Source organism: Cebus imitator, unplaced genomic scaffold, assembly GCF_001604975.1.
Source record: "Cebus imitator isolate Cc_AM_T3 unplaced genomic scaffold, Cebus_imitator-1.0 Scaffold87, whole genome shotgun sequence".
Classification (NCBI taxonomy): Eukaryota; Metazoa; Chordata; class Mammalia; order Primates; family Cebidae; genus Cebus; species Cebus imitator.
In genome coordinates, this window is record NW_016107402.1 from 2,236,636 (window position 1) to 2,258,878 (window position 22,243).

Sequence of the window (22,243 nt, forward strand, 5' to 3'; positions counted from 1 at the left end):
AGACGGGGTTTCACCATGTTGACCAGGATGGTCTCGATCTCTTGACCTCATGATCCACCCGCCTCGGCCTCCCAAAGTGCTGGGATTACAGGCTTGAGCCACCGTGCCCGGCCACTTTAGTATTTCATAGAGCTGTGAAACCATCATCCTAATCTAATTTTAGAACATTTTGTCACCCCAAAAAGAAACCCTGCTCCCATTTGCAGTCACTCCCTGTTCCCCTTCTCCCAGCCCTAGACAACTACTAAGCTGCCGTCTGTCCCTGTAGATTTTGCCTTTTTGAATGCCTTCGTAAATGAAGTCATATGCTTTGTGACCTGTCGTGACTGGCTTCTTTCACTGAGCTTGATGATTTTGAGGTTCACCCACATCATAGCATGAATCAGTCCTCATTCCTTGGTGACTTTGTTTTCAAAATGGATGGGAAGGATCATGGCCCTGAAACATCCTCTCCTCTTACATAGGAAGGCCGGAAGGTTCTGAGGCCATTGGCCAATCCCTTCTCACTAAGGAGGACACCCTGATGACAAGTGCTTAAGTGACTGTGATGTTTGGAAACTGTAGCAGAATGGGTGAGGGGCCTGAGAGCCACCATGTGTGTGTGGGGGTCGTTGGCAGGAGAAAGCAAAATAAACCAAGCTAAAGACTAGGAAAGCAGAGCAGAGCAGCTGGGACCGCGGCTTCACCTGGACCACTCCTGGGGGCTGTCTCTAACTCCTGTGTGTCAGGGCGGTCTGATAGTCCGCAGTGAAAAGATGTTTCTGAACAGTAGGGTAGAGCAAGGGTCTCCACAGGGAGGTGAACAGGATGCTCCACTGGGTACACAGAGAGAATATTAGAACTTCAATCATTTTTTTCTCCACCTTTTAAATTATATTCCTGTACAAATTTTATAATGTACATACCACTGAAGTACAGTGTCACATGACTATAATTTGAAAATAAGTACACACATACTGGAAACGTTTGCACATATGCACAGGGGTGTGCATTTGGAAACACAAGAGAAATGTTTTTAAAAATACAAGTGACTGGGCACTAAAAAAACCCAACAACTCCTGAGCGGTTTACACACCACATGTTTTTCCTGTGGTTGCTGTGAGACTGGTAAGTTCATTCATCCATTCAGGGATCCTTTTGACCACAGTGCTGGGCATTCCAGGCCTCAGAGAACTGAACTTACTGCAGTATAGAGGTGACATCCAGGAATACCTGCAGGGGTTTGGCCTTTCTCCCTGCTTTGGTGTAGTCAGCACAGAGGATGGGAGTCACGGGAGAGGTGCATACAAGACCCAGTGCAAACAGCATCTGTCATTGTTAAAACTGCTGGCTTGACTCTGTTCCTGTTCCCTCCCCTCTTTCTCACTAAGTCCTTTGGGGTTACAGACTGGCTTTCTGGCCCTAACTCTGCATTTCCCAGAGGCCCCCCACTCACCATTGTCCCCTATCTGCAGGCTCCATGACGGTGGTGACAGTCAAGGCCGTGGCCGGGATGCTTGTCTTGTCCATTCAAGGGAACCTGCAGCTTGACTACCCCATCTTCTACGTGATGTTTGTGTGCATGGTGGCAACCGCCGTCTACCAGGCTGCGTGAGTTACAAATCCTTTTCCTGCTGGGTCCTGCCATTCAGGCTGCTTCTCTTCTGGGGTCCTGATGACGTACTCTGTGAAGCCAGAGGAGGGCAGAGCATGCCACAGGCCCTGGCATCCAGCGTGGATAGAGGAGCTTCTAATTTGCTGAGTTGTCATGTGGAGGGACACGTGCTGCTCAAAAGACAAAGCAAGGCCGAGCACAATGACCCCCGCCTGTAATCTCAGCTCTTTGGGAGGCTCAGGTGGGTGGGTCACTTGAGGCCAGGAGTTTGAGACCAGCCTGGCCAACATGGTGAAACCCTGTCTCTGTTAAAAAAATATGTATATATATATACCACACACATACACAAATTAGCTGAGCATGGTGCGCATGCCTGTAGTCCTGGCTGTTCAGAAAGTTGAGGCACAAGAATTAAATAAAAAAGAAAGAAATATGAAGCCAGCAGTGGATGAGTTTTTCCCCGTTGCCTCAGAATGAGAATTTTTTCTTTTTTCTTTTTCTTTTTTTTTTAGATAGAGTTTCGCTCTTGTTGCCCAGGCTGGAGTGCAATGGCGTGATCTCGGCTCACTGCAACCTCTGCCTCCAGGGTTTAAGAGATTCTCCTGCCTCAGCCTCCCAAGTAGCTGGTACTACAGGTGTGCGCCACCATGCCGGCTAATTTTTGTATTTTTAGTAGAGACGGGATTTCACTTTGTGGGCCAGACTGGTCTCAAACTCTTCACCTCAAGTGATCCGCTCGTGTCAGCCTCCCAAAGTACTGGGATTACAGGCATGAGCCCCCACACTTGGCCCGAATATGACAAATTTGTGGTTGGAGGCAGCCTCACTTCCCATCTCCTCCGGGGCAGGTGATTGTCTCAGGGGCCTCGGAATGGTGGCCATCTCTAGGAGGCACCTGCTTGTCTGCTGGGTTGGAAAGAAAAGTTGTCATTTCTTGCCCTCAATGTATCGCCTCCAAATCTTCCCAAGTGGAAGGCAAAGTGCCCCCTCCTCTTTCAAGCATGAAGTTAAGTAAAAGGCAGCAGCCTGAGGGCAGGGCCTGTGTCTTGTTTGCATTTGAGTCCCTGAGTCCAACAGAGGGCCTGGGAGGAGGAGAGGCTCTAGGAAATCGTAGGTGACAAACCTGCATAGGTACGCAGGACTCAGCAGTGCTTGAGGCTGATTCAGCCTGGGAAGCTCAGGCTGGGGCTCAAGGTCCACCAGCTGCATGGCCTCCAGGGACCATACGAGCAGCTGCTGCTGGCCCGGTGTTTGGTGTGAGCCCAGCTCTCTTCCCAGTGCTTTATTGAACTGGCTCAGTTGGTCCTTACAACACTCCTTTGACGTTGAGGATACTATCCCCTCTTCCTAGCCTCTTACCCTCTTTGCCTCAGTTCCTCATTTTGCATATGAGGCTAGGAAGAGGCGGAGCCGAGATCTGAACCCAGGCATCTGGCTCCCCAGCCCACGTCCTCACTGCTCTGCTGTCTCCTGCTCAGCTTCTCCAAGATTCAGATTCTTCACCTGCAAATGAGAACAACAGTTCCTACCTAACAGAATCACATGAAGCTCTTAGGAGAACATCTCTAGGCAAATGTCCAGTAAACATGAACTGTTTCTGTGATTATTGGCCTTGGTATTGTTATTTTGGTTATTGTTATTTTTGGTCCCACTATAATTCCAGTCATCACCAGAGAGCTCCTGCCAGTACAAGACTCTGTGCTGAGCACCTCCAGGCATCACAGCCATGGCTCAGATGCCCCGTCTCCTAAGGAGCTACTCATTCACTAGGCAGTGCAGCCCACTGAGAGTGCTCAGCACACAGAGCTGATGAGGGTAACCACTCACTGCCCTAAGGCATTCACCGCCCCAGGAAGAGGACAGCCAGTGAACAAACTATTACAGTCAAGCTGCATGCAGTGGCTCACACCTATAATCCCACCTACTCAGGAGGCTGAGGCAGGAGGAGCATTTGAGCCCTGTAGTTGGAGGGTATGGTGAGCTATCATTGTGCCACTGCGCTCCTAGGCCACAAAGCAAAATAAAAAAATGGAAGCAATTGAGTATGGTATAAGCAACTATACAGAGAAAGGGCAAAGAGGCCGGGCGTGGTGGCTCACGCCTATAATCTTAGCACTCTGGGATGCCAAGGCGGGTGGCTTGCCAGAGCTCAGGAGTTCGAGACCAGCCTGGGCAACATGATAAAACCCCGTCTCTACTAAAATAGAAAAAATTAGTCAGGGGTGATGGTGCGTGCCTATAGTCCCAGCTACTTGGGAGGCTGAGACAAGAGAATCACTTGAATCCAGAAGAGAGAGGTTGCAGTGAGCTGAGATTGTGCCACTGCACTTCAGACTGGGCAACAGAGCAAGACTCTATCTCAAAAATAAAAAAATAAAAAAAGAAAGGACAAAGAATATCTTCCAAAATGGGGGTATTGTTTATCATAGATGGAGTGATTAGGAAGGACTCTAATTTTCTCTCTTTTTCCTGTATTTATTGCAGTGATCACATTATTCATTATTTTCAAATTAAAAATAAATTTGTTTAAAAGAATAATTATAACACTGGGCAGAATGTGATTAGTGCTGTAAGAGTTTCTGGGGGCAGGTGTATAAGAGATACAGGAATGGCTCTTTTTAATGGGGTGGGGATACAGCAGGGTGTGGAGAAGGGCATTTCAGGTGACAGAAACCATACAACCAAAGGTGTGAGACTATGATGGCCTGGCTCACTTGGGAAATGGGGATGGGCCTTAGCTGTGTGTCCAGGGGAATAGTGGGAATCAAGCATGGACCCCAGACCAGGGATACACGGTGCCCTATAACATGAGGGTGGTATTTTTAGAAACCAAAGGAACGTTCCTAAATGTATCAACTTCATATTTCAAACCAAACTCTACTGTTGTCAGCTCTTAGCCTTTCCAGCATCTCCACAGCTCACTGACTGGAGTGCTTTTGTGTTGAAGGTTTTTGAGTCAAGCCTCACAGATGTACGACTCCTCTTTGATTGCCAGCGTGGGCTACATTCTATCCACAACCATTGCTATCACAGCAGGTAAGGGTGGCCCATTGCTAGATTTCCATCTCTACCTTAGCAGCGGGATGTTATCCCAGGGCAGAGGGAGGCTGATTCTGCTGACTTGTTCTCCCTGTAGAGTGATTTATAGGTTCATGGAGAATGTGCAGGATTTCCAGACAGAGAGACCTGGGTTTGTATCCCAGCGCAGACACACACCAGCTGTGTGGCTCTGCAAACTTCACTTAACCTCTCTGAACTTCAGCTCCACATTCATAAAATAGGAGTGATAACACTTACCTCCTAGAATTATAATAGGTATGATCCAAATGTCCCCTGTGCCATACTGTGTGTACTTTAACAAGTTTTGCCATCATCTTCTAGCTCCACAACCCCCACTGGCTAAGTGACCACAAATCTTTTCTATATAATTTTTAAAGATTATGAATATGCATAGCATTGCAACATCCATCGATGCTCAATAAGTGGTCATTAGCACTACAGTCCTTTTTCTTCTATTTCACGTCTAATTTTTTTTTTTTTTTCATTTTCTTTCTGTAGTGGCCTCAGAGGCTGCAAGCATATAAAACTGTTTGTTTAACTGGCATAATAGGTGACTAAAATCTTCAGAGTAAAATATCTAATAAGAACCAAGTGCTTTCCTTTGATGAGAGCCTGGCTGTAAAACCCTATGCTCTGCACGACACTTTAGACAAGTGGTGCCCTAGTTCCCGTCTGAGGTAGGAATACACAAGACACACAGCTTCCAGGGCCCATGCTGTGAGCAGCACCAGAGGCCATGGGGTGTTGATCCAGAGCAACCAGAAGCTAAGCTAAGTCATGGTCAAGAAGCTTGGTCAAGAAGTGTGAAGACCAGTCAAGGCTGAAATTAACAGCAGATGCTGTGGTTGAGTGAGAACAGAAGCCAAGGCAGGGAATCAGGAGCTCAGGAATACAGCTAGAGGCCTGTGTAGGTGAGACGATTCCAGACAAAGACTGGCTCAGGGCAGGGGCAGTAGTCCTACCCCACTCCCATACCACAGGAGTAGACCTGCAGACTTGGCATCTACTGGCCACACGAAGTTAGAAAGCTCTAACAACATAAGCACAAAGCCTTTATCCATCTTAAGAAAGGTGGAGGGGAGAAGATTGTAGGCACAAACTGGTAAATAGGGTCGGTGGTTTAGTTAGTAAGTGTTCTTTGTCGTTTTCCTGCCTTGATCATGCGCTGTGGTTATGGAAGATATGACTGGGGGAAGCTGGAGGAAGGGTGTATGGGGACTCTGCACCACTTTTGTGAGTCTAATATTATCCCCCAGTAAAAGTTAAAAAACTAGATGGAGATCAGAGGGGCCTAAGGTGGGAAAAAGTTGACAACCTGATCCCCTAAATGGCTTTGATTCCATTCTTCTTGTAAGGCACAGTCATAATATATTTTGATCATTTTGGCTTCCTGAGGGGAAGAGAGCTTAGCCAAATCCAGACAGATGGGTGATTTGAAAACAGCTCAGTGGTATTTTCTATGATTTGCTGCTGCAGGTGCAGTATTCTACCTGGACTTCATCGGGGAGGACGTGCTACATATCTGCATGTTTGCACTGGGGTGAGTTCCATCCTGCTTGCTGGCCCCAAGATGTTGCGTGTAGAATTCCAAGCAGGTTGCTCCTCTCTCTCCTTATTGCTACAGCTGCCCCATCCTTTAGACTCAGAGGAGCTGTGGGATTGTGGAGCTTTGTCCTCAGAGGTGAATATTTTATTCCCCTAAGGGCTTTATCTTCCCCTTTCTTCTCTTTTGGACTCTAGTCTCTTTGGCATTTCTCAAATATCACATTTTGACACATGAGAAGGCTCTCAACCTCACCTCGGATCTAAGAAATGCATATTGAAGCTACATGAGATACCATCATTTTGCAAAAACTAACAGGACTGATAGTATTCCACACTGGCAAGAGGATGAGGAGAGCAGCCCACTCCCGCGCTGTTCGCATATTTTAATGTGGGAGGAAAGTTCGCAACAGCAACAAAAAAAATCCAAACAAGCATACTTTCTGATGCAGTATTCCATTCTAACCATTTATCTTGGAAAAATGCTCCAACAGGGATTCAAAGACACATGTATGAAGCTATTTATTAATTTTTTAATTAGTTGTCTCAACAAACAATTGAAAGCAATAGAAATGCTCAGCAGGTTTTAAAAAATTATGCCATATCCAGATAATAGCATGCCATGCTGCCATTTTGAAAATTTGAGGCCAGTCTGTAGGTGCTGACACAGAACCATGTCTAGAACACATTCATCAAAAGAAATCACAAACTTTTAAAAATGTGATATTGGCCAGGTGTGGTGGCTCACACCTGTAATCCCAACACTTTGGGAGGCCGAGGCTGGTGGATCACCGGAGGTCAGGAGTTTGAGACCAGTCTGGCCAACGTGGTGAAACCCCGTCTCTAATAAAAATACAAAAATATCAGCCAGGTATGGTAGCAGGTGCCTGTAATTCCAGCTACTTGGGAGGCTGAGGCAGGGGAATCTCTTGAACCCAGGAGGTAGAGGTTGCAGTGAGCTGAGATCATTCCATTGCACTCCCGCCTGGGCAATGAGAGCGTAACTCTATCTCAAAAAAAAAAAAAAAGAAAGAAAAGAGAAAGAAAGAGAGAGAGAGAAAGAACAAAAGAAAGAAAGAAGGAAAGGAAGGGAGGGAGGGAAGGAAAGAAAGGAAAGAAAGGAAGGAAAGGAAGGAAGGAAATGTGGCCATCGCCTTACCCTATGATCCAGCAATTTCATTTCTAGATTTTCACCCGAAAGAAAGAGTGCATCTGTATTAGTCCATTCTCACACTGCTAATAAAGACATACCCCAGACTGGGTAATTTATAAAGGGAAGAGGTTTAATTGACTCACAGTTCAGCATGGCTGGGGAGGCCTCAGGAAATTTACAATTATGGTGGAAGGAAGCAAACACATCCTCCTTCACATGGTGACAGGAAGGAGAGAAGTACCAAGCAAAGGGGGAAAAGCCCCTTATAAAACCATCAGATCTAGTGAGAATTCACTCACTATCACGAGAACAGCATGGGGTAGCTGCCCCCATGATTCAGTTACCTGCCAGCAGGTCCCTCCCATGACACATGGGGATTATGGGAACTACGATTCAAGATGAGATTTGGGTGGGGACACAGCCAAACCATATCAGCATCTGTTGACAAAATGACTTGCACATGAGTTTTGATATAGTAGCTTTATTTCCAAACTGGAAACAACCCAAATGTCTACCAACAGGAGAGTAGGCAAAACATAGTGTATTCAGACAATGAGTTCTACATAACAATTAAAAATAATGAACTATAGACCAGGAGTACAGGGACTTTCCAACTTTTATTGATTTTACCATCTATACTTTAGTAGTGATTGAAATGAATGACTTTAATTAAAAAAAAATTTTTTTTAAGGCAAGATTCAGAGAATCCTGATTGAATGGAAGTAAAGAACCATGAGAAGCTTGCCTAGGAGAGTCTAATTTATTCTGATGACAGCTCATGGAGAGTGTAGGGCATGTGAGGCCGCTCCAGCTGTTGTTATTCAACTCGCAGCTGCCCCTGCTGATCCCAGGCTGGCAGCCTCTCCCTGCTCCTGGGGCGGTGAGCCCTCCTCCGCAGCCTGCAAGCCTTTTTACCTCTTTCTCTTTCACATCACCTAAGCCTGAAAATATCCCTTCTTGACCTTGCTCCTGTCCTTATTTCTGTTCCTGTCTTATCTCCATTCCTCAGGTGCCTCATCGCATTTTTGGGTGTCTTCTTAATCACACGTAACAGGAAGAAGGCCATTCCATTTGAGCCCTATATTTCCATGGATGCCATGCCAGGTAAGGTTAAAGCCCCCGTGGGTCTAGCTGACCATCCATATAGAATGACAGCTACTTCCTGTTTAAAAAGAGACAACCAACTGCTGTGCCGTGCCTTTATCGTGTGACTGTTCTCTCACTGTCTTTTTTTCTTTTCTTTCTTTTTTTTTAATCTTGTGCAAAAGGGTAGGCAATGGCTGAGGCACCTCAGGTTGGTTTTGAGCACATCTTGCCAGTTCCTTGTCTATTTGGGGATCTTTTAAAGAAAATTCTGATTCATACTCAATATAATTAGGATCTGCAGCCCCAGGCTTCATGCCTGCAAATGGAAAAATCCATTCATCTAGTTGGAATGAAATGATCAGAGAAGGGAAGGAAAATAAGTTGAATGAAATTAAAATACTATAGTCTCATTCCCTGGATGCCACAGCCAGTGGATCGTTCTGGAAAGCCTAGTAAGCTAAAGATTCATGCAGAGAAACACAAATTTAAATGCCTGTAAGCCCTGACAGTAACGTAAACATGTGAATCAGGCAAATACTGCCTAGCAGGGAGTGGTGGAGCCTGTGGAGGACTGCAGAGTGCCTGTCTAGCCTAACGGGATTCTGATTAGAAAAGTTAAGACATTGGACCAACCTCAGATTTGCAGAAGTAAACTCTAGGTTGCTAGTGACCATCAGCTTTCACACTTAACATTTTAATTTTATTTATACAAGACGGAACTCTCTCTAAAACATAATCTCCAGTCCTTCATGAACACAATCTAATGAACAAAACATAAACACATTGACGGTCTAGAGTACTGCTTACTCGAGAGGTTTTCATGCTGTAACACTGTGATGCAGGTGTGTTCTCAGGGCTGACTGTTGTGCCCCTACATTAAATGGCCCCAGGGTTTATGTGCCTACTTTTTATATTAGTTCCTCCTCCTCTCTTGTTATTAAGCTGTTGTCTGTCCTTCTTGCTGTTATCAGCCTGCCCGAGTATAGCAACTCCATGTGAGTGTGTTCATTCAACCCAACTTGTTCAAATTACGAATAAAGTCAAAATGTAGGAGCTCTGAGTTGGGGGCCTAAGGTTTCTCCTAGGAGTTAAGTGCATGAGCTTTGGTTGCATGAACTATTTAAACGTCTAATCTGGCTGCTCAGATTCCTTTTTTGCTAACTTCCTTGTTTCTCGGCTGTGTTCCGGATAGATGAGGGCGCTGGATAGCTGAATTCCAGATAGGTGAGGTGTCAACTCTGTGTGTGCAAGTATGTGTATATATACGTGTGTTTGTGTGTTTATAAACTATGTGTGTGTATATATCAATATCAGTATTTGTGTGTATATATATATATACAGATGTATTTTCTGGTGGAAAATAGAAGGTAACCTAAGGTAATCTTAGATATCAACATTCTGTGGTCTGTTTGTGGGTGTGGCTCTCAGCATTCTCTGTACCTTGTGACCAGTGGGAAGTCAGATATTGAAAACAGGGAGACCCTGCCCTTGCAGTGGCTTGTCAGGACCCTTCCAATGGTAGGTGTTCTGTACTATGAAGAGTGTGGGCTTGGAGTTCAGATGACCTGGATTCAAATCCCAACTCTACCACCTTCCTGCTGTGTGACCCCCCCCAAGGCCTCTCATCCTCACTTGTAACTGGGGTTCCTTCTTTCAGACTAGTGCTCATATGTGTAAAGGGCCTTTTGCACGGTGTCTGGGACATGGTAGATGCCTGATTATATTTGGTTTCACTTCCTTTTTGCTTTAAAAACCTTTGGAAGTTTCACACACTTCTTTGACCTGGTGGCAGGTAGAACATGCAGAATAAACTGCTAAACAAGTCTCAGCCTAAACAGAGGTGCGTTTCCAGCCACTGGGTTTCCCTGGTCAGTATTAGGACCTTGCTTTTTGTTTACTTAGATTCGTAGCTTCACAACTGACAAATGCTGTTCAAGACATATTCAAATTCCAGAAATTTACTACATCACAATGTGGAGAGCCTTTAAGTAATTCAAGCATCTGAAAGACTTCTTAAAAATGAGAAAGAAAAACACAGCCCCTGACCTCCAGGAGCTAGCCTGGCCCTCTCAGCCAGCCCTTTCTCTCCTGTAGAACAGAAACAATTTCACAGAACATCAGCAACAGACAAGGCCACTCTGCAGCTGTGATGGATCAGGACACAAGCAGGTGGAATGGGAAGAAAAGGGTTTTTTCCTAAAATTAAAAATGAATAATAAAGAACACAAACAGTACTACTCTGCTATCCTGTCTAAACACAGACAAAAAGCAGACATTGTCCAAATTATGAAAAACACCAAACGTCCCTCTTACCTTGCTAATGTGACAGACTGCCGCTTTTTTACCAGCCACAGCTTTAGCTTCAATCTAGTCGTCTTCTAGATGAGAACTAAGATCCCCAATTATGGAGTTAGGCCTGCTTCCTGACAGCATCCAATCCAAAGCAAAGCCTCACTTCCTTGAATCCTCCCCAGAATCACCTAGTCCAAGCCAACCCCACAGTAACTCCTTTCTAACACCCTCTTACTCAGATGGCTCATGGTTCCCTGCCATGTACACCTCTCTCATTGCAATGTGTCAGCAAACCCACATTTGTTAAACTAGAGATGTATTTCTGTTGGGCTTTGGCTGGAGGGCATTGACAAAATCCAAAAACTAAACCAGGCCTGTTAAGCCAACTCTCTTCCCTGAGGACAGGTACCTCCTCAGCTCTTCCACTTCCCTCTTCTGCCCTCCCCCAAAATCTAAACCATGGCCTCTTAAACTGTGCCCTTCAAAGAACCATCAGCTAAGTCTTATGCAATAGAGAGCCAAAGGGCCTTTCACAGAGTTGGTCTTCCCAGGCCGTTTGCAGAGTGAATAAGAGCACAGGCTCTGCTGTCAGATCCCATCTCTGTCTCTCATTAGCTGTGTGACCTTGGGCAAGTTACTTTACCTCTCTGAATCTCTTCTTATCCAGGAAATGAGGACTGTAGTTCATCTCTGTCATAGGATAGTTTGGGGATTAAGCACAGGTATATAGAGAAGCCACGCAGCATTCAGTTCAGAGTATGGACATCTGAGTTTAAACCCCCTGAGTTTGAACCCTGGCATGCTGCTACATTAAATGGCATTAAACTGAGGGTTCCTCCTGACAGCAGCTGGTCTGTGCGCCTGTTTCCTTACTAGCTGTGATCTCAGGCAAATTACATGCTTTATTTCTGCTGCTTCATTTTCCTTATCAGTCATCCTGGGGATTAAATGAGATAGAACTTTATAGCTATTTAGAGCAATACCTGCCACCACCGAAATACTCAATACACATAAGCCATGGTCATTATTGCCATTGTCGTTACTGTGACTATTTAAAGTGCTTAGCCCAGTCATTGCAATGTGTCAGTAAACCCATATTTGTTAGACTAGAGGGGTATTCCTGTTGGTCTTTGGCTGAGGGGCATTGACAGAATCCAAAAGTGAAACCAGACCTGCTAAGCAACTCTCTTCCCTGAGGACAGGCACCTGTAATCCCAGCTGCTTGGGAGACTGAGGCAGGAGGATCATTGGAGCTCCAGGTGTTCAAGACTAGTCTGGGAAACATAGACTCTACCTCAAAAAAAGAAAAAGAAAGTGCTTTAGCCCAGTGCCCAGGGCACATTAAGCAGTTAGATGTCAACTGTAATTATCATCATAGTTTCGTTGCATTCAATTTCTTATGACTCAACCTGAAGGCAGAATTTGAAGAGTCTTAATTCCCTGCAGGAAAAGTTGTCCTCAAAAGTAACCTGAATGGCTCACACCTGTAATCCCTACACTTCCGGGAGTCCAGGGCAAGCGGATCACTTCAGCCCAGAAGTTTGAAACCAGCCTGGGCAACATGGTGAAACTTCATCTCTTCCAAAAACCCACAAAACTTAGCCAGGCATGGTGGCATGCACCTGTAGTACCCGCCACTTAGGAGGTTGATGTGGGAGGATTGCTTGAGCCCCAGAGGTTGAGGCTGCAGTGAGCCAAGGTCACTCCACTGCACTCCAGCCTGGGCAACAGAGCAAGACCCTGTTTCAAAAAAAAAAGTAACCACATCCCTCCCGACCTGACTAGGGGAATTGTAGGATAAAGGTAAAAGAATTAAAGATTAAAGGCTTTGCCCTCAAATGTAAGTGGAAATCCCTCGTCAAAGTACCCAGAAGTAATAATAAGCAAATCTCACCTTCCCCTATATGTGGATCAGGAGGGACATTAATGTTAAAGGCCAAGATGCTCCCTCTGGGCATCATGATGCGTCTGTCACCTTCAGGTGCCCAAGACACAAAAATTACCCCCTTTCCTTGATGAAGTTTCCTGGATCCTGATTTAATTCAGCAATGAAGTGTTGGCATCTACCACGTTCGAAGCACAGTGCTAGATCCACTCCACCTGGGGCCCACACCAACATTCCCACCTCACTTCAGGCCAATTGAGGGTTCCTCCTGACAGCAGCTGGTCTGTGCGCCTATTTCCTGAAGATTCATCCCTTGTTGCTTAGCAACCATAATAGTTCCAGTGTATATTTGTGGGTGTTCTCTTTAAATCTAAAGCATTCAGGAAATTGACAATGCACATGATTAGCTGTTGAGCACTATAATTAGTATGTGGTGGGGTAGAGGGAGATGCGGCCCCCTTGGCCCCCTTATCATGTAATGATGTGGGGAAAATGGATTTCATTTCAGGTATGCAGAACATGCATGATAAAGGGATGACTGTCCAGCCTGACCTCAAAGCTTCTTTTTCCTATGGGGCTCTGGAAAACAATGACAACATTTCTGAGATCTACGCTCCTGCCACGCTGCCAGTCATGCAAGAAGAGCACGGCTCCAGAAGTGCCTCTGGGGTCCCCTACCGAGTCCTAGAGCACACCAAGAAGGAATGAGACTTGCCTCCCTTGATTTATAACTGTTCCCGCCAGGCCAACAGCGGTTCAACCCTGAATCCTAAAACTTGCCTTTTACGTCTCATTTTGTTTTTAACTGAGAATCTACGGAGGATGATCTCAGAAAGCCTTTGTCTCTGGCAATGGATGCATTATCTTGGTCTTGAAAATTTCAAATGATGAAGGTGGGGGATGGAAGCAGTATTCCAGGTGGGCAGGATGGAATTCAGCCTCTGCTGGATTAGCCCAGTGGGATTTGGAAAGCCTTTCTATCATCCTTGAGGATGGTAACTGAGCTTCCTCCAACAGCAGCCAAAGGTTGCTTAGCTTCAGAGCTAAAACAAGGCAGAGAGTCTGCTGTTAATTCTCAAATCCAGGGAAAGGTTGGACACCTCTAAATCTCTTCTTTCTCCACCTCATGTGCATGTCTGATCTCTCCCTGTCACACTCCTGATGCCGTATCTGTGATAGCATTCCTGTCACCTTCACATGACAGGCTGGACCAGCCCTGGGTGGAAGGTTCTGACATTTGTGTTTCAGAAATGTACCCCTACCTTCCAGTCATCTGTGCCCTTCTAGGAAAGATGTGCTTGATATATTCAAATTGGATCTACTCTGAAAAGTAATTTGGTTATGGTCCTGTGAGGACTACTTGTTTGTCTGCCCTGTGCCCCTAATGGAATTAGGAAGTTAGAAGGGGAAGAATAGGAGAATAGGAGAGGGTGATGTTGCTTCAGTCCATTAAGGAAGAAAAGTCCCCCTTACTCTTACAAAAGGTGATTGCACCACTTAAAAAAGAATAGGTAGAAAATATGATCGTTTTATGTGTTGTTTCCTGCATACCAGTGCCCCTGGGAAGATGGGGATGCTTGTTTCAAAGACAGCCTCTTCACCTGTCCTCCTATCTCTCCATTACAGAGTCACAAGTCAAGCTCAAGTTACTGGTTAATTTCCTTGAAATCAATAGAGACTCTGGGTCCTCATCCCCACACATATAGGTCTGGGAGAAGCAAGCATTCTCAAAAACAGGGCTGTTGCTTTCTTTCTGGCTGCATATATATTTGACTGTCTTCCCCTAGACTGATGGTATACTTTTGAGAGGGGCAGATAAAGGTTTGCAAACTTTAATGGGCATAAGGATCTCCTAGGGGTGTATGTAAGATGCAGATTCGTGCACCCCAACTGCAGACACTCTAAGTGGGACTGGAGTGGGGTCCAAGTGTCTGCATTCTTAACTGGTACCACCCGTGATTCTGATGTGATGCTGCAATCCTGAGATTTCACACCTGGAAAGCTTAGTAATTTAAAAAGATGTTCTGCTAAAACCCCCAGGGCTCCATGCACCCTCACTAGAAAGTTTCCTCTCAAGGGTTCCTTTGGCAGGTTAAGTAACCCCCATAGGATCTGTGGCATTTCTTAGAGCTACACTCACCAATTCCCTAGACAGCCTTTAATAGGCATGATAACAGTGTTAATAGACCAGTGTTGATAGATCATTTATCTTTATTGATTGTGCTTAATACTGATTTAGTACCTTGACTTCAAAACTGACATCTATTGCCTGTGATAACCACTTCTGTATTGTGTCTTAACTGCCTAAGACGGCAACAGACAGTGGGCTTTTCCTTAGGGTGGGTATCAACTCAATTCAATATTTATAAGGCATTTACTATGTGTTAAGCATTTGGAAGGCCAAAGCTACAAAGACAAGACATAGTTCCTGCCCTCCAGGCCAGAAGAGGGAGCCACAAATACCCAGGAATCTCTGAGTGGTGTGAAGTGCGGTCGTGGGCCACAGAAAATGACAGTGATGGAGACCCTGCTAAAGGTCAGACCCTGGGCTCAAAGGGGTATTCAGAAGTGGAGATTATTTTGGCCCCACTCATAGTTGGGTGGCAAATCTAAGATTTGCACAAAGCATATGAAAATAGGGTGATCACCTCTGTGGCAGAGGGGCCAGCATTTGCAAAGGCACAGAGATTAAGAGGAGCTGGGCAAAGAAAAGAGAGCCAGGGAAGGTGGTAGGAGACAGGGTTCAAAGCTAAGTAGTAGAAGCTGGGCCCAGTGGCTCACGCCTGTAATCCCGGCACTTTGGCAGGCCAAGGCTGGACGATCGCTTGAGCCCAGAGGCTTTATATCAGCCTCGGTAACAGCAAGACCTTGTCTCTCCTAAAAATTAAAAAAAAAAAAAGACTGGGTGTGGTGGTACATGCCTGTGATTCCTGCTACTCAGGTGGCTGAGGTGGGAGGATCGCTGGAGCCCAGGAAGTCAAAGCTACAATGAGCCATGATCACACCACTGCACTTAACCTGGATGACAATGAGACCCTGTCCCAAAAAAAAAAAAAAAAAAAAAAAAAAGCAGTGGAGGTCAAATCATGGAGGATCTTGAATACCTGGCTAAGGAGTTTAAAGTGTATCTTAGAAAACATGGGAGCCATTGATGGTTCATGAGGAAGAGAAGGGCAGGATGAGCACTGATTGAAAAGGAGGGCTTATTCAGCATGGAGGAAGAATCAGAAGGGAGAATAAGTTACTTTCTTCAAGCCTGCAAGAACAAAAAACACAAAGTGGAAATTAAAATCAGTTTTCACTGCTATTTATATATTCCTCCTTTCCCAAGTGATTTTTCTAAAGCTGGGAGTGGGGACAGGAGGGAGAAAGGGAAGGTGAGCAGGGATGCTATTTAGATGTACCAAACCTAGGTGATCAGTAATAATTTAGGCATATATGTGCTCCCAAACTTATTCTTCCCCCTTCCTTCCTTTTTTTTTTTTTTTGGTATGAGCCTTTTAGCTTTGGAGCCAGCTTTCTTGAGATGAGTGAATGAATGTGCTTTGTAATTTCAGGTCTGCTGCAGATCATGGGGACAGCGCCACCCAGGAACTGCTTCTGCAGCCTGGGAAGCTCCCTTGCCTTCGGGTCTGGGGCAGTGGCATCATCCCACAAAGCTGAGCCATGAAAGGGCCAAGCAGAAAGTTAGATGGTGGGTTCCTGAGTGGAAGCCATGCACAGGTCACTTGAGTAGTCAGGAAGAACAGCTGATGTGGAGCCGTCATCTATCTTGGGCTGGTTCCTCCTGGTCTTTGTCCTGTGATATAAATGGACTGTCTGCTGATGGCCATACGCAGCACTGGCTGTTAGGATGGGGAAGGGATGCCTGGGAACCAGGTGTGCCCAGGCATCAGATTTCCACTACTCACGGCTCTGACTTCCCCAAGCCCTCTTGAATGCTCCAAGCAATGTTAAATTTCACACCTGAATCTCCTTCCGAGCAGCCCAGGTACCTAAAGCAAGGTCACCAAACGTGCATTTAAACTTCAGTTGCCATCATATCAGGCTTCAGGTTATGCAGTTTGCAGCTTGGAGTTGAACGCTTGGTGGAGAAGGGAGGGCTGACTCCCCATTGCTTTTCTAGTGGAAACCAGCCAGTTTGATGGCGCTGTGCAGATAAAGGACTCCATCAGGCTAGTGCTGGAGAGCCAGCCCTGCAGCCTTCCTTGTGAATTCACATCTGTTCCAACACTGGCCAATAGGCAGAAAAAAGGTTATTTGTGTGTTTCTATGAGAAGCTGAGCAAATGAAGTCACCATGAAGTATATATTCTGTGCGGATGCTTATATTTTGTTAACTTCCCGACTAACGTGGCATGTCTTATTTAAAAAAAAAAAAGTAATAGGTGCCAATAATATTATGAAGTGGTATTTAATTAAAAATCCATGCAGTGACAGCTGAGTTCGTGTCTTATGTTTGGCTGATACTTCCTAGAATTATCTAGAACAGTACTGTCTAGTAGAGTTTTCTGTGATAATGAAAGTATTCTACGTCTGTGCTGCCCAGTATGGTAACCACTGTCCACATGTGGCTGTTGAACACTAAATGTGGCTAGTGCAACCAAGGAACTGAATGTTTAATTTCATCTAATTACATTTCCATATGTAGCTTGTATATTAACAGTACAGATCTAGAGATGCCCATAATTGCAGTTGAGTCTGACTTGAGCTTCTCTGGTGACCCTCACTGTGGTTAAAAGCACAGACTCTCTGTCTACACTGCTTGGATTTGATTCCTGGCTCTCTCACTTGTTAGCTGTGTAGCATTGGGCAAGTTACTTAACCTCTCTGTGCCTCATCTGTGAAACAAGAATAACAGCATTATTATTATGGATTGTTTTAGGGATCGGATGAGTTAGATGTAAAGTCTTAGAACTATATTGAGCATCCCATCAGGACATTGTATTATATTGAAACTGGTTTTTTTCTCTTTATTCTTTTTTAAATTATATAATGAACACTTTAAGCATTTCTAAGCACATATGTCTCTTCATTCTGAGTATCCAATTTACAAAGGCAGGTGTAGTATGGTACCAGTATATTTATTTGTACAGTCACAAAAATGCAGTCATTTATATATACTCATATATTAAGCACTTTATGCCACATGAAATATTAAGACCTCATATTTACATCTCATTTCTCCTTTATAACAGTTCCATGAGGTAAATTTTAATCTTATTCTCATTTTACAGATGAAGAAACTGAGACTGGCTGGGCATGGTGGCTCATGCCTGTAATGCCAACACTTTAGGAGGCCAAGGCGGGAGGATCACTTGAGCTCAGGACTTTGAGACCAGCCTGCACAACATAGCAAGACCCCATCTCTACTAAAAAAATAAAAATAAAAATTAGCAGGCCTGGTTGGTTAATTTTATGTCGTTAATCTTGTCCTCGTGTGACTATAGTCCCAGCTACTCAGGAGGCTGAGGCAAGAGGACTGCTTGAGTCCAGGAGATGGAGGCTGCAGCGAGCCATGATTGCATCTCTGCACTCCAGCCTGGGCAACAGAGAAAGACCCTATCTCCAAAAGAAAAAAAACTGAGACTCAGGTCTCATAGCTGGTGAATAGCAGAGCCAGTATTTGACCCCAGGACTGCCTGACTTCAAAACCTGAGCTCTTCCCTCTACTGTGCTGCCTTTCCTGGTGTGGGCAAGTGGGATTTTAATGGGAGTAAATTCTGCCATGCATTAGGACATCACCTTTGGCCCGGTTTCAAAGGAGGGTGCAGACTTGAAGGACAGAAGCTCATTAGCTGAGTCTCTGGGACCATGTTTGCAATGGTCTCACCTGCTAACCAGACGAGGGAATAAAATTCGGTCTCACAGAGTTGGGCGGAATTTTAGAATCATCCACGACTCTGAGACTTTATTTCATGCAACAGTACAATTTTAAAATAGAGATTGACAAAGAGTTACTTTTTATAGTTACTCTTGTTCTCATTTTTTGTTGTTTATTCTGTTATTTTTATTAGTTTTTAATTTTAGTTTCATGAAATAATAAAATATTTAGATTGAGATTGGCAAAAGGTTATGTCGTTAATCTTGTCCTCGTTAATTTTTTTGTTCAGTTTTTATTTTACTTTTTGGTTTCATGAAATAGTAAAAATTTTTAAATAAATAGAAATTGGCAAAAGTCTAACTCTTTTTGTAGCTCATCCTGTTCTCTTTAATATGTTCCTTATTAGTTTCACTACAAAATCAGCTTATTACTTTCACTACAAAATCAGCTTTCTTTTTGTTCAAACAAACAATAAAAAAGGAAACAAAGTCCAAGCCTTGTCTAAGAAAAAGATGATGTTTGGTGCAGCAGCACCGTGTTCTATCATCACCTTATTAAATGTCAAAATGCACCAAGCAGAATATTTAAAATTATAAATATAAAACAACTGCAGCTGGGCATGGTGGCTCACTCCTGTAGTCCCAGCACTTTGGCAGGCCAAATTTGGCGGATCACCTGAGGTTCGGGAGTTTGAGACCAGCCTGGCTAATATGGAGAAACCCTGTCTCTACTAAAAATACAAAATTAGCTGGGCATGGTGATACACACCTGTAATCCCAGCTACTCGGGAGGCTGAGGCAGGACAATCACTTGAACCTGGGAGGTGGAGGTTGCCGTGAGCTGAGATCACACCATTGCACTCCAGCCTGGGCAATCCATCTCAAAAACAAAACAAACAAACAAATGCAAGCCAAGAAACAAACATTTTCCCGTTGTGATGCCATAGGGCACTCAGGTAGGAGCATAGTTTTGTGAAGGCTGCCCAGATGTAATGAGAGAAGATTCACATGGCAGCCAGAGCATTGCTTTCTGCCTTCTCCGGCTTATACAGAAATGTGAGGCACTCTGGAAACTTTGATGCACTTAATTCTCAGGATTACTTTGTAAAAAGTTAAAAGACACACACAAAAAAACCAGAAATCCCTATCTTTAGCTCTCCCGTTTGTTTTTTAAACAACAGCATCAGAAATACAGCTATGTGGTTATCCCTACACTCTGATCTTAGAAAGTGCAGCTGTGTAGGCCATCCCTGTGTCGGGAGGATACAGGAAACTAGACAGCAATTTCTTATATTGTCTTATAATTATGAAAATATCTTCTATCAAAATTGTCAAGTCACAAATGTGTCTTCATATGAATGAGGCGAGGCATCTTGGCATATGTTCATGTACTATTTGTTGTTGTTTTGAGATGGAATCTCCCTCTGTCACCAGGCTGGAGTGCAGTGACACCATCCTGGCTCACTGCAGCCTCCACCTCCTGGGTTCAAGCGATTCTCCTGCTGAGACTCCAGGTGCGTGCCACCATACCAGGCTAATTTTTTGTATTTTTAATAAAGACAGGGTCTCACCGTGTTGGCCAGGATGGTCTCGATCTCCTGACCTCGTGATCCACCCGCCTTGACCTCCCAAATTGCTGGGATTACAGGTGTGAGCCACCACGCCCAGCCTGTTTTTCCCCCCTCCCTGAGAACAGAGTTTTGCTCTTCTTGTCCAGGCTGGACTACAAAGGCGTGATCTCGGCTCCTTGAAATCTCCACCTCCTGAGTTCAGGCAATTCTCCTGCCTCAGCCTCCCAAGTAGCTGGGATTATAGGCATGCACTACCATGCCCAGCTAACTTTTGCATTTTTAGTAGATATGTGGTTTCACCATGTTGGTCTGGCTGGTCTCGAACTCCTGACCTTGGGCGATCCACCTGCCCCTGCCTCCCAAAGTGCTGGGATTACAGGCGTGAGGCACCATGCCTGGCCACTATTTGTTCTTCCTGTAAATTGTCCATATGCTTTGCTCATCATTCTATGGCTCTTTCGATTTCTTGTTGATTGCCAAGTGCTCTTCGGTATCAATTAAACTTTTCTTTGTGATAACACAATCATTTCCCTCCAATTTGTTAACTTGCCTTTCAATTTGCTTGTAGTATTTACTTTTACTATAAAAAAGACTTTTTCTTCTGTGCTTTTTGTTTTACATATAATTATTTCTATATATATGTTATTTACTTATGTAAATATTTGTATTATATACTCGAATGTCTTGTGTTTTATAGCTTCTGGTTTTTGAATCATAGTTTGAAAGGTCTAACTTACTCCAAGATTGTAAAAGAATTCCCCATGTCATCTTTGAGTAATTTTAGGGTTTTTTTTTTTTTTTTTTTTATGCCAGTTTTACTAGACAATAGTCTGGTTGTATGTTTACATCTGAAAGCCATTTGGAGTTTTTTCTGCTTCACAGTGCAAGGTATGGATCCAACTTTATTCTGCCAAGATAGCTACCAAGCTCTGACAATACCATTTATGGAAGAGTCCAACTTTGCCCAAAAGAATGGGATGCCACTTCTATAATACACTAAATATCTATATTTTGAGACTTGCTATTCTGTTCCATTGGTCTGCCTATACATTCACCAGTAATACTGTTTCAATTATCGAGGCTTTCCAATATGTTTTAAAATCTGTTTGGACAAGTCTCAGGTCCTTGCTCTTGTTCTAACTTATTTTGTCAAATTGGAACATAGAAAGTAAAAAAAATACCCTACTATCCTGTCATTTCATTTAAAAAAGATGTTAACACCAAAATAGTAAGAAGAGCAAAATCTCATAATAGAGAGTAATCCTTTAAACTGAATAATTTAGCTTTATGAAAAATGTCAGACATTGTCATGATTTGCCTATTTTGCTGCAGGCTGCTAAGATGGGACCAGCATTGCAGAGCCACCTTGGTCTTGGTACAGATGTAAGGAGAGGGAGGGCCGTAGGGAGGATGTCCCTGGCTGGTTAGCTGCAGGCACAGGACTTGAACTCAGGTCTTAGGACCTCTGGTCTCCTCCTTTTAACACCTCCTGCATCCTACGCCCACTACCTTTATTGAGCTTTCACTCTGGGCAGGCACATTACATACATTAGGTATTTCCTTGTCACAATGGCCCCACAAGGAAGCCGTTCAACCCCTGTTATATGATACAAATGTGGAAACCGAGGTTCACGGAAGTTCAGTAATTTGCCTAAGGCCACCTGGTGGGTAAGTGGCAGAGCCTGGATTCAAACCTACATATGACTGACTTCAAAATCTGTATTTTTTTTTATTCAGTCTTCTACATATCAATAGGCAATAATTATTTTAATTTATTTTTATCTATTTTTATTTTATTTTTTTACATAGAAACTTCCCTGGATTCTGAGTAGTGCAGTAGCTATTGTAAATCTTCATAAACTTCCTGGGCCAAGCCATCTGTCCTTTCTTTGACATATCTAGTATATCATTTCTTTTTCTTTTTTTATTCTTTTTTTGAGACAGAGTCTCACTCTGTATCGAGGCTGGAGTGCAGTGGCGCAACCTTGGCTCACTGCAACCTCTGCCTCCCGGGTTCAAGCAATTCTCCTGCCTCAGCCTCCCAAGTAGTGAGGACTACAGGCATGCACCACCACATCCAGCTATTTTTTGTATTTTTAGTAGAGACACAGTTTTACCATGTTGGCCAGGATTGTCTCGATATCTTGACCTCGTGATCTGCTCACCTTGCCCTCCCAAAGTGCAGGGATTACAGGTATGAACCACCGTACCCGGTCTTTTTTTTTTTTTTTTTTTTTT

The 22,243-nt window shown here is 44.2% G+C and overlaps 1 protein-coding gene across 2 annotated transcripts in view; it reads left to right on the forward strand.

Moving 5' to 3' along the window:
* NIPAL3 (NIPA like domain containing 3) overlaps positions 1-17,055 on the forward strand; it is a 54,844-nt gene extending 37,789 nt beyond the window's left edge. The window contains exons 8-12 of one of the 2 annotated variants that reach the window (XM_017534570.1): positions 1,455-1,590; positions 4,542-4,630; positions 6,131-6,194; positions 8,359-8,453; positions 13,121-17,055. In XM_017534570.1, coding sequence (XP_017390059.1) covers positions 1,455-1,590; positions 4,542-4,630; positions 6,131-6,194; positions 8,359-8,453; positions 13,121-13,320 — 584 coding nt within the window. In that variant the 3' untranslated portion in view covers positions 13,321-17,055. Of the gene's footprint in view, positions 1-1,454; positions 1,591-4,541; positions 4,631-6,130; positions 6,195-8,358; positions 8,454-9,627; positions 12,268-13,120 lie in introns of those variants that run through there. The other variant, XM_037740657.1, reaches the window with a different exon arrangement.
* Positions 17,056-22,243: the final 5,188 nt, after the last annotated feature.